We start from the raw sequence: 12,011 nt of genomic DNA, 5'->3' as shown, positions 1-12,011 counted from the left end.
TGCGTTTGTAACAAACAGACCATCATAACATACATTTCTATGGGATCACATCTAGTGATTATATAAATCAATATAGAGATCGTTGTATAAAAACTTTGTAAAAAATACTTTAAAAAAAGTGTAAAAATGTGCATTCAAAAGCACGGCCGACACGGACAGCTGGGCTGTAAACATTATACTGAGAGTGTGCTTGTGGGGGGCGCCTGCGCCACCGAGCCCCGCCAGGCCTGCCCACCAGACGGGGCTGCGTCAAGTGTTTGCGGTTCTTGGGTTTGGGTTTCCCTCCGGAGCAGGAGCCAGGAGTGGCAGCAGCCTCTGGGCAGGGCGCCGGTGGGCACCACGTGGCCACCGCTCCTCCGCCTGTAGCCCCTGCTCCCCACAGGGCGCATGCTCCTCGCGGGACATGCTGTGGCGTCATGGGTCCCCGGGGCCACCAGTGGGCTGAAGGGCCATGATGAGGTATCACAGGGAGGTTGCCCTCACCCATGCCGCTAGCCTCGCTCCTGGGTTCAGCCTCAGAGTACATGGTTGACAGGTTCCTGATCTTCTCTGTCCCCATATTTGTTTGGTCCATAGTTCCCAAGGAAGCCCACTGGGTCCTGGCTGCACCAGGCCTGGGTGAACAGTTCTTCATACAGTACATACATTAAAGACCCTGGAAGACCCTGCGCCACTGTCTCCTCCTCCTGGCCCAGTGCCACCTTCACTTCTTCTCTAGCTGCTCCAGCAGTGGGTTGGCTTCGCTCTCGGGCGTCTTGACGCTGTCTGTCCGCACGATGCAGGTGGGACGGTGCCGGTTCAGCATTAGGATCAGCTGCTGCCTCTCCTGTTTCAGCTCTTCTATCTGGGCCTTCAGCTCAGCATTCATGAGCTCCAGACGCTCGGACTCCTAGCAGGACAGAAACACAGCCACATGTGACTTTACTCCACAGGACAAGACACAAGGAGAAACAATTTGATGTACAAGCCATCTCTGTTCAGTGCTGTCCCTCAGCCCATGCAGCACAGGAGCAGCCTGAAGACCCACCAAGGCACCAGGTTCCTCCAGGCCCTTCATCCCCGGCCCCACTGCCTTGCATTACCTAGTGCCAGTGCAAGGAAATACACAGCCACCTCCTGGGAGAGGTGTTTGCTGCACCACAGTAAAACTCCTGCCTGGCTGCTTTCCATGGTCTGGAAGGGTGTTTGGAAACAAACTCAAGTTTTCACCCCTCATATGCAAGGATGGATCCTTGCCCCCAGCTGTGTCATTTGCTCATGTCCCACAACCCCTTGCAGAAAAGAAGCAAGAGAGTTTTACTGCCTTGGGGTCATGGGTGAGAGGGATCTAGCCTCTGAACGGAGAAACCTTCAGGAATTTGGGCAAGGCACCAGCACTGTCAACCCCTGTCCTGTGCCATGCTCCTACGAGTGCTCCTGCTTCAACACTGAGGCAGGGACACTATCAGCCCTCTCTCCCCCAAGCCCAGAGCCCACCTCCAGCCCCCTCCAGCCCTGGTACCATGGGCACAGGGATGACCGTGAGCTCTGCCTGCACGTGCACATGGCCACCACCTTCACAGCCTCATGGAAAGGGGACAACAGGCCTGTATTTGCCCAGATAAGGGCACAGGAACAAGGGGAGGCAGAGGGGCAGTTCAGAAGTGACAGATGCCCGCAGCTGGGGCCTCCTTTTTAGGGAGGTACCACCGCCAAGGTCCTCGTCATGCCCTGGGACAAGTTGGGGCACCCACCCGCTGCAGAAACTCCGTTCTCTCCTTCTTCTTGTTACGACATCGTGCTGCTGCTACTTTGTTTTTCTCCCGGCGCCTTTTCCTCCTCTCCTCTTCCTCGTCCAGCTGCAAGGAGACAGAGAAGCTCACGTCAGAGCTGGCAGGAGTGGGGCATGGCAGAAGCTAGGAGCGAGCAGCCCCACCAGTGGCAGGGTGAGGAGAGAGGTGGCCACCTGTGCCAGTGGCCACCAGAGACATGATGTAAGCCTCACCAGGAACCAGGTGTGCTGCTGCCACGGCCTCTAACTCCACTCTGTGGGGACACAGGGAGGGAGACCAGCGTGGTACCCACAGCCGGAGATCCGGCTGGCAGGGGACAGATAACTCTTTGCAAGGCTGCTCCCTCCCTGAGAGAGGGCAGAGACAAGGGGAATAGAGCCCCAACCTGCAAAGATGGGCAGTTTGTCACACAGACATCTACAGGCACACCTCTGTGAGCACAGTCATTCAAAGCATCACAGACGCAGCCAAGGGCGAGAGGCAGAGAAATCTGAAAAATCCTCCAGCTGGGCCTGACTGTTCCCTCCCTTCCACTACATGGGACCATCTGCTGCAGCTTCACACCCAGCCCAGTCACAGGGCCACTGCAGTAAGGTGGGACAGGTCCTGCATCCTCTGTAAAGACGCAGGACATGGCAGTGCCTGCACTGTTTGCCGTGACTCAGTTGCTCTGTGCTGACTCTAACCACACAGGCCAGGCCAATAAGCCCTATGGGTTGGAAACCCATAATCAAAATATTTAGGGATATTTACTACAAAGCCTGTGTAAATGGCTGATGGCTTGCTTACATCCGAGAACCCAAACCAGCTCCTTCAAGAAAAATCTGAGTGCTGGAAAGCCCTGCAAAGTCAGCATCCATGTTACACTTTGTAGCACTGGCTAGAGAAGAAAAGGTCCCCAGTGCCTTCTTCCACTTTTGGCCGGGGACTCCAAAATTTAAGATGTTAGGCTGAACTGCTTCATTCCTATCAACTCATACCTGACTGTACAGGCACACATCTTTTCAAACGCAGTGGCAACAATATTTGCTTTATGAGCACTTCCACAGCCTATCTGCACCTTCTCTAAGGGCAGCTCCAGTCTGAGAAGGTAACTGCACCCTTCCCTTCGTACCTTCCCAAGTCAGTGTGGTTGAGGGACACCTCTCCCAGATGAGCCTCTCATAGCACACTCCATCTGAACAGCCTTGTTGCTGTAGCACCTGAGCTCAGTCACCTCAAAATGAAAGAGATTCCCAATACCAAGGCCACAAAGTGGTGGTGGGAGCGGGGGGCCACCAGATTACCCCACACATAGGTACACATGTGGTGCCTGTAGGAAATGAAAGCTGCAGGTGCCATAGCCCACAGCAAACAGTCCATGCTACTAACATTCACTGAGTCCAAAGCCCACTAATCAAGTATCTCAATATTATGTGCAAGGACAGGATGAAACATTGACTTGGCAGAGTTAAGGTGAAGGGGTACCTTAAGTAAGCTGCATGTCCAATATGCAGCATGTAGCATACTTAAGAAGACAACACCCAAGTTTCATAGCACTAATAGCTTTTGCATCTTCTCTACCTTATTTCCCAAACATTATACCAAAGTTGCTATTTTAGCTGGGGCTAAATAGTAAGCAAAGTCAGCACAAGCCATGCACAGACTTCCATAATGCCGGGCTGCCACCATTCCTTTGTCAAGGCAGTGCCATGGGGCATAATGCACCACACTTGGGAGAACCAGGATGGGAAACTGGGGACTGCACTAACGTCCCCAAGTCCAAATGGAAATGGCCAGATCTCATTACACCCACGTAACTCAGATGTGGCAGGCGTTAGCAGAAGTGACCAAAAGTGACTAGGGAGGCTCTAACTTCATGCTCTGCTGCCTTTTCCTCCTGGGAGGACCAGGATACCCCACAGCAAAGGCACAAGCAGCTCTTACAAAATTTCCACGCAGAGTTGAAGAGGAGGCGGCAGGGTAGCCACCATTTCCCTCCACACATTTACCAACCACTCATCTACCCCTTAGATAGCTTCTTGGCCTTTTATTTCAAGGATTAGTAGGAGGGTGCAGAGAGGGGACATGTTCACAGCTCCAAACTCAAGAAACACACCCCAAATTTTACAGCAAAGAACATCTTGGATTGTAACAGGAACTGGAAGAGCAAAGAGCGACTGCACGAGCCTCACAGTATCCCTGGGAACTGCTTGACACATTTCCATGCCTTGTTGCTCCTTTCGGCGAGAATCAAAGAACAAATGATCTATCCCTCTCCCCTCCAGCTTCCCCTCCACCCCACAGAGGGCCCAGCAAAGGGCCATATCCTTTAGATGGGGTACAGATATTCAAGGAGGGTGATTCAGCACAGGTAGTGGCAGCTTAAACGCTTGGCTCTGCCTCTTGACCACTGCTCCTGTAACTTCAAGAGAGCAGGTTTCCCTGTCTCCGCTTCTGCTTGATTTCAGCTCAAAAAGGTGACATGGCCCTGATACTGGGGGTTAGGACTCTACTCAGAGGCACGAGGGACAGCGATAGTGTATCACCCCTTAGCATGTTTCAGTAGCCCATCTCCAGGGGAGCCCTGTGGGTAGAAGGTCTGGGGTTGCCTCCTGAATTGCTTCAGCCAGCAGCATCAGGGACAGAGGTGAACATCAGCCTGAGGGGCAGGACTCCATCCCGGAGGGAGGATCCCAGGTGGGTTTCGATTGCAGAGGAGCACAGCAGCACCTGTCTCCAGCTGCCCCAAGAGGAGGGTAGCCTGCCCAGTGGGAGTGTCCACCATTCTGTGGGGAAGCCAGTGCCCAGCACCCCCTGGGTGGGATTTGTTCATACCCCCAGGGACAAACACCCCAGGAGATGCTGGTCACCCCAGCACAGCAGAGAAAGCTGCCTGTGCCGCAGCTCGCAGCCTGCCCTCCTAGGTGCTGTGCAGAGCGTGGCATGCTGGTACCCAGTGTCCCCAGGCTCTGGCGCCCTGCGACAGGAAAGCAGCTGCAGGCTGCATTGCAAAATTATGCGTGGGCAGCTTCTTGGCTAGTCATGGGATAAGCAGCTACTGCTTCAGCTCCCCCAGGCTTTTGCTGCAAAGCCTGTGCCAGGGGCAGCTCCATTTGCTGTCCTCAACTCCTCGGCTTCACGGGCCACATGGGGGAGGAACTGACTGCAGGGAAGGCAGCCGTGTGAGGGCTGCCAGTGGATTTCCTCTTATCTTTCCTCCACACGGTGTCTCAACAACCGGCTCAGAGAACACTTGGCACTCGTAGTACCTGCTGTGGGGCAGACCTGCCCTGTCCCTGCTACGCAGAGGCTGGTGAGACCACATCCCCACGCCCACTGAGCAAAAGCAGCAGTTGCAGGGCCAGCTCAGAGGCACCTGAGATGCCCCAGAAAAGGAGCTGATCTCAGGAAGACAGCACAGCTACAGACTCCCTCTTTCTTCCCCAGCCCATGAAGCAAGGTGGGCATTGCACCCCATTTGCTGCATGATACCCAGGCCAAGAGCTTGGGACAGCATTTGGCTTCAGTTGCCAACCCAGGACTACTGTGCCCATAGAGGGACCAAAGCCATTAGCACTCTCCAGGCCCTTCCAATGGTCTTCCGCAGCATCCTAGCCTCAGCTCCTGCCATTGAAGAGCTACCCAGTCCTTCTCCAGATGAGCTCCATGGGATGCTGCATGAGCCGGCCAGACACTGCCTTGGGCACAGAGCTCCTGTGCAAGATGATCAGACAGACTCCATTGTACCCATGCTCCCCACAGAAGTCCACGCAAGGGGCTGAGGGGAAGGAACAGACACTCTCCTCACAGGTGGGGCTGGGTGCTGCTGAGCTTTTGTTGTAACAGTTGAACCAAACCAAGAGTCAGCACCATTTGAAGAGAGGGCTGCTCCCTGGAACTGATGTTTTACCCTCCTCAGCTCATAGCTCATCACAGGCAGCTTTTCACATCATCTAGCACCTCCTCACTGATGTCTCCAGAGAATGCACGTCACCCCATCCTCCCACGGCATCATCTGAAGTATCCTCATGCAGGAGCAAACGCACTGTTCAGAAGGGTTGTTTATTGGACCTTCTGACAGCAGGGCCAATGCAGGGCCTCCAAATTGATGGGTTCCCAGCTCTGTCTGCAGGCAGTGGGGGGTGCAAACACTCACCACCCGTACAGCAAGGGTCAAGGATTCAAAGACTGGGCAACCAACACGAGACAACCACACAAGGAATACACTGTGCAAGCATCTCCCAGGTCCCTGCAGCCTGGCTATGACGTGCCAGCCTGTGGTACCGAGCGGAAGATGCCCACCTACTCTGTCTCAGGAGCCCCAAGGTGAAGCCAGGGCTCCCCCGAGCAGCAGGGCAGGGTCAGCCCCAGCCAGCAGCGCCTGCGACACCAGCTGAGTCACCGCTGCAGCTCAGCACCACTCACCCACGTGCCTCGTCCATGCGAGAAAGGTAACTCCAACGCGAGCAGCGCCAAGGGCTCATTAGCACCAGAGATGGGATGAAAGCATCGTGCAAGCCCTCTGACAGGCTGCACAGCCTCTCCTTTGGGTGCGTGCCCCAACCTAGGGATACATTGGCTGCACCAGACCCCGCTCTGCAGGGAGGGTTTGAGTTCAGCTGGCTGCCAATGGCTGTGTGGGACTGGTCAGGTTTGGGACACCAAAGCCACCACTCCCAGCCCATGCCACAGGGACAGAAATTCAGGCACAAGGAAGAGGCAGCCAGGGGAGCAGATGCCAACATGCGTGCACATCACCAAACAGGCAGCATGAGATGCTTATAAAACATGTTGCTGGCCACCCTGGCATGAAGCCCAAGCATAGGCAGGAGAGAAATCCAGGCAGGTGCAGGCAATAGCCCTGCAGGGCCCTCTGCAGCCAGCAGCCCTCAAGACTCACCTCACTCTTCACGGGCTGGGGTCTCTTCCCAAGCTTCACCTCCAGGAAGTGGAGTGGTGAGATCATGGCCCCGATGTTGCGGATGTCGGCGTACTTCAGCTCCTCAGCGGTCAGGGCTGTGCCAGGCAGTCCTGTCAAGGGGCCGAGCCCAGGCAGCGCGCCAGCCGTCAGCGACGGGTCGGGGATCTGCCCTGGCATCATAGCAGGGGAAACAGCTTCGTAGGCTGGAGGGAGAGTGAGACACAGCCCGTTAAAACCCGCTACAGAGCCTCACGACACAGTACAAGCCTAATTTATTCTACGGTTCCATCTTCTGACAGGGTGTGAACCAAGGAAAGCACCTGCTCTTCCCCAGGGATGGTAAAGGCAAGGACTAAGCAAAACCTGAGTGCTAGAAACGAAAATATATGAATCCTGCTAGGAAGGATACGTGACTGGTGTATAGATCAGGAAGGAAAGAGACCTGAGAGGCAAACAAAGCACCAGAAGAACAGAAGTTGGCTTCAACAACAGTGATGTGGTCCCATGGACTACTGGTTTTGGCACACCTTTCTCTGGAGTGCGGAAGATCAAGGTTTGCTCTTAACTGAGTTTTGATTAATGTGTAGATTACTAGGACAACAAGAAAAAAGCACAAAGAAGACTATAATATACCTTAGGCTGGATTTCTTCTGAGCAGGCTCAGCCCACTGATCAGGGCTGGGACACAGCACATGGGGACCAGAAATAAAATCACAAGAGAAAAACCTGTCACTGAACAAAAAGTCCCCCAGCACTGACATGAGGATGCAACGGCTGGAGGAGAAATGGAGCAAGGTGCAAAAGGCTTCCATCAGGAAAGAAAATTGCAACACAAGTGAGAATAGGATCAGGACACGCTTTGGCAAGTCACTTATACGCAGAAGACAGGGAGTTACCAGAAAACATGAAGAACAAGTGGCTAAGAGATAAAGAAATACAATTATACCTGAAATGGGAAGCCTATAGAGCTGGAGCTATTATACCAGCCAAAAAGCAATGGTAGCAGGTGGTTGTTGGCTACAGCACAAGTACATCTCTGCTTGTGTAACTGGCCTGGGACACTCACAAGTGACCCAGTTACGACACGCAGAGTCAACTTCTGTTCATACAGCGACTATTTCGCACATCACTCCCCCACCCTCAACATCAGTGCTCGTGCACTGGTCCCAGCACACTCCAGGCATCCACCCCATCCTGCCCCTGTGCCAGGAGGCACCCACACAGCAGGGAGAGGGACCAGCAATGTCAGGAGAGAGAAGTAGGCTATTGGAGCAAACACAAAATCTCACTGAGCATCTTCCCACAACCACTAGAGCCACTCACAAGACAAGATTCAACGAGCAGTTGGACAAACTCATGGAAGAGAGGTCCATGAAGGACCATCAGTCACATCAGTCTGCATAAACTCCTGGAAGCCCTGACAGCACCAACTGCCAGAGCAAGGAGGTGCATTAAGCGAGGGATCTTTAAGCAGGGTATCTGCCCTGCTCTTTCCAAAGCATCTGCTCTCAGCTGCTGAGAGACCAGGTAACAGGCAATGCAGACTTTTGGTCCAGGCAGTACAGTCATGCTAAGCAGAGGCACACACGCCTTGTCAAGCCAGCTGCCACAGTTGCTCAGCACCTGCCATCCTGGAGTGACAAGTCTATGTCAGTACCAGGCTGAAAACTTGAGTAAAGCTGCATTTGAGATAGAACTGTTGGATCACGGATTTACAGAACAGTTGAGGTGGGGAGGGACCTCTGGAGATCACCCGGTCCAACACACTGGCTCAAGTAGGGTGAGTGGAAGCAGGTTGAACAGGGTTAATCATGACAAGCAGAGAAGTTAAGGATTTCTTGGCACTGGCACATCTCTTTACCCAGGAGATTATTTGGTGCATTTGTTAATGTGAAGGAACAGGAGATGAGCAGCGGAAGGGAAGGAAAGCTAATCATACAGGTTAGTCAAGGGTAGAGAAGCTAATGCAAGCTCCACAGCTCCCAGCACAGGTGCTGTGCAAGCCATACTGGCACGTCAGATAAGGGGATTTGCATCAGAGAGCACCTACAAGCTGCAATATGCTGTGAGCTGTCATACCCTCTAATCTGCCACCGAAGAGGTCCAGGTGTCACCACGAGATGTTCCCTGGCAGTTTGCTTAGCAGACTGCAGCAGTGACCAATGGGACTTGGGAGAGCGTGGAAAGCAATTGCAGCAAGAGCGTGACTGCAAAGAGGCAGTGAGCAGGAATCAAGCCCTCTGCTCTTGGTCGTCCTTCAGGAGCAGAGACTAGAAAGGGGAGAGCAGCCCAGTGCTCAGCAGTGCTGGTATGGGGGCAGGAGGTGGGGAGGAAGCTGGGCCCAGGGGAGGTGATCTGCACAAGGACATTAAAGTCTGAAAAGGAGAAGATGGGGAAGATAGGAGACATGAGTAACTTCTGAAGTGAAGTGACACTACCTGATGAAATGGACTCCCGCCCATTTGGTGACAGAAGAGGAAGAAAATACTTGGTAATGATACTTGACCTCAGGAAAGACTACATGTCAACTTGTTGAGATTGCAAGGACCTAAACTGATCTGAAGTATTCATTCCTCCGTAGCGATCTCTAAACCAGACAGCTGTAATTCCACATCTACAGCACTTGCTTTGCATGGGGTCAGGAGATGCCCCGTCACAGCAGGGCTCTGAAGCTGCACACTACCTCCCTCCCCTTCCTTTCAGGCCTACACACGGCTAAGCTGCTTCTCTCCTCCAGGAACCAGGCACCATCCTACCCTAGGCTGCACTCCAGACAGAAAAATGCAAAAAGTTATTTGGGAACTGTGCCTAAACCCCTACCATCTTCCCCAGAGACTGTCCCTCTCTCGTAGAAAAGCAACAGGTCAGAGAGGTGGCATGGTGACTCCAGAGGCTCTTCCCAGGACATACTGCCACAGGACTCAGCGCCGTGGAGTTAAATTCAGCTTACCATTTTGGGACAGCTGCACACACTGCAGAGTTAGCCACTGCCCAGCTGCTGCCACCAAGATGACAGGCTGCAGCACTGGGGAAGAAGCCTGCCAACAGCAGCACACCCCGGGCCAGCTGCTGCATACTCCTCACCAGCAATCCCAAGGACGTCCATCCCCACCTTGAACAATCTGGGCTTAAGTAAAGGTAAAAATAAAAATAAATCAGTAGCTAAAGTATATGAACACTCTCTCGAAGTCTCCCCTCTGCAAATATCATGTGTGAGCTGCTATGGTACACATGGATTTGGGGCCTTAACCCACTCTCTCACAGGCTTCAGGCTGGAAACCGACTGGAGCCCAGCACTGGATGCCTCGATCTATTCTGGACTTGGGGGATCTGTTGTCCTCCAGGTCTTCGTCTTGCTGTCTTCCAATTTGTTGTCTTCCACCAGAACATGCACCTGACAGCACCCACGTGCTGGTCTGGACAGTCCAGGTCCTCAGCTAGATCAAACTCAGGATCACTGCAGTTTATGAAATAAGGAGAGAGGAGAAATCTGTTCTCCAGAGTGTGGGACCACCTCACCACTGAGCACCCCCCCTGCACTCCTGAGCCTGGGGCAGCTCCCCAGGGACAACTGGCTAAAGGTTTGAGAAAACATTGTGTTTTCTCTGGCCCATCTTTTCCCTCTAACTTTTTGATCTGGTAGCTTAACATGCCTTGAAACAGCATGCGTACCAGTGTGACATCAGGCGCAGTCAGAGAGAGGGAGCTGGCCCAGTATCTAACAAGCTCTAAGAACTTATCCTGGATCCAGGGACTGCACTGCGAAAGCCCACATCACACCTGCATCAGTGTAAACTAAATCTAAAGCTGTTCAAACCAAAGCACCAGAAGACACCTGGAAGAACATGGACCTGCACATTAAGAGGAGCTGAGAACTAGGTGGGAAGGGGGAAAATGACTTCTACAAGCAAGATCTTGCTCAGGAGCACAATGAGAACTGCCAAGAGGCACGCTGAGTTAGACCGTGGAGAGGAACGTAAAACTATTCCCAGCAGGGCTATAACCATGGAAACATGAAGGGAATGAGGAGAGATGCCACCCTTCTCCGCAGAGCAGGGGTGCACTGACAGATCCTCTCGCCAAGCCCTTGATGCCCCTCAGCCCCAGGCACTGTCATTCCCTGCTGACTGGAGGGACTCTCTTTGACATGCCAGCCTATAGCTCCAGCATATTTCTACTGCGTTTGCGTGGTAGGGCAGAAATAGTGTTGAAGTTCAAAATCTGAGTTTGACCTTCAAGTTGCAGTTTTTCAATAGCCACATCTTGCTCAGTGGGGTGAATTCGGCTGGTGCCTTGCCAATTCCTAATTCCTTTCTGGATATTCCCTTGCAGTGTTTGTTATTTCTGAGGCACATGAATCAACTCACCTCTGTATTCCTTCACTTTCTAACACAGTGCTTTAACTGGGATTCTTATTAGATTTTTTTTCTTTTCGTAACTGATTATTAACAGTCTTTTTTCCCCTGAATGCCAGGCAGTCTTTCAATATCTCCTTACACAAGCCAAGAAATGTTGTGTCTTCAGTAAAACCTAGCTTTCTGGTGTCCTGTGGCTGAACCACACAATTCCTGCATTGTACCAGCTATGCTTTTTCACATAATGAAGCCAACAGCAAAGCAAAGCAGCCAGGGGAAAGAGAACGTGCAGTCTCACATCTGACACTGGGATCTGCGTGACACCAGCTGCTCGAGTTTACGTTCACCGTGGCTGTGCCTTCTGCACTGATGCTATTCATCATTTCATGCCACAACATCAAGATGCTCCAGAGTGAATTAGGAGACAGAGAAGGCTGTCTTAAAACTTCAGATCATCGACAAGCAGCTTGTGTCATTCAATGCTCTCTTCAGCAACTATCCTTGCAGCAAAAATCTGGTCAACACATGACTTCTTGGGTCAAAATTCAGTTTGTATTTCCTTAGCTTTGCCTCTACACTCCCCTTGTTCTGGTTAAAGTGCTGTAACACAAGACTTGACCTCTTGCTGAAATGTCTGTAAACTCTCCTAATTATTGCAGTCACTTTTGCATCCTTGCTTTGGCACTGTTCTTGTTGTGGTCTTGGTCAACCTCAGGTCAAACTCAGTTATTCTATCAGCAGTCTCATCACCAAAAAGCTGGCAACAGTACACCTTCCTTTGCTCATCTTGGTTTTGCTGCATCTTTCCCATATGCGACGAGCGCTTCTATGCTTTGTCCCCCAATTATATCCTTATGGTCAACAGTCTGGTTGATGCAATATTTCTTAAAGGCAGTGCCCATTACTCATAGCTTTTTTCTCCTATTGCCAGGGTCTGCTATATTCTGGAGTCCACAACATCGTGGGAAGAAGCTTTACCAC

The 12,011-nt window shown here is 52.3% G+C and overlaps 1 protein-coding gene across 1 annotated transcript; it reads right to left on the bottom strand.

Annotated features, from left to right (window-relative positions):
* Positions 1–703: 703 nt before the first annotated feature.
* JDP2 (Jun dimerization protein 2) lies at positions 704–6,855 on the bottom strand. The gene is made up of 3 exons (XM_009977479.2): positions 6,655–6,855; positions 1,734–1,838; positions 704–889 (listed from the first exon to the last, which is right to left on the bottom strand). The coding sequence occupies exons 1-3, from the start codon at positions 6,853–6,855 to the stop codon at positions 704–706; spliced, it is 492 nt and encodes a 163-aa protein (XP_009975781.2).
* Positions 6,856–12,011: the final 5,156 nt, after the last annotated feature.

This window comes from Tauraco erythrolophus, chromosome 6, assembly GCF_009769465.1.
Source record: "Tauraco erythrolophus isolate bTauEry1 chromosome 6, bTauEry1.pri, whole genome shotgun sequence".
Taxonomy (NCBI): Eukaryota; Metazoa; Chordata; class Aves; order Musophagiformes; family Musophagidae; genus Tauraco; species Tauraco erythrolophus.
This window is presented reverse-complemented; position numbering and strand designations above follow the sequence as displayed.

Bases quoted from the DNA above. Each gene is read 5' to 3' on its own strand.
- JDP2 (XM_009977479.2), bottom strand. From the start codon at position 6,855: ATGATGCCAGGGCAGATCCCCGACCCGTCGCTGACGGCTGGCGCGCTG. The intron at 1,839-6,654 runs GTGAGTCTTGAG...GTCTCCTTGCAG, and splicing joins CCCAGCCCGTGAAGAGTGAG to CTGGACGAGGAAGAGGAGAG. The intron at 890-1,733 runs GTGGGTGCCCCA...CTGTCCTGCTAG, and splicing joins GAACGGAGTTTCTGCAGCGG to GAGTCCGAGCGTCTGGAGCT.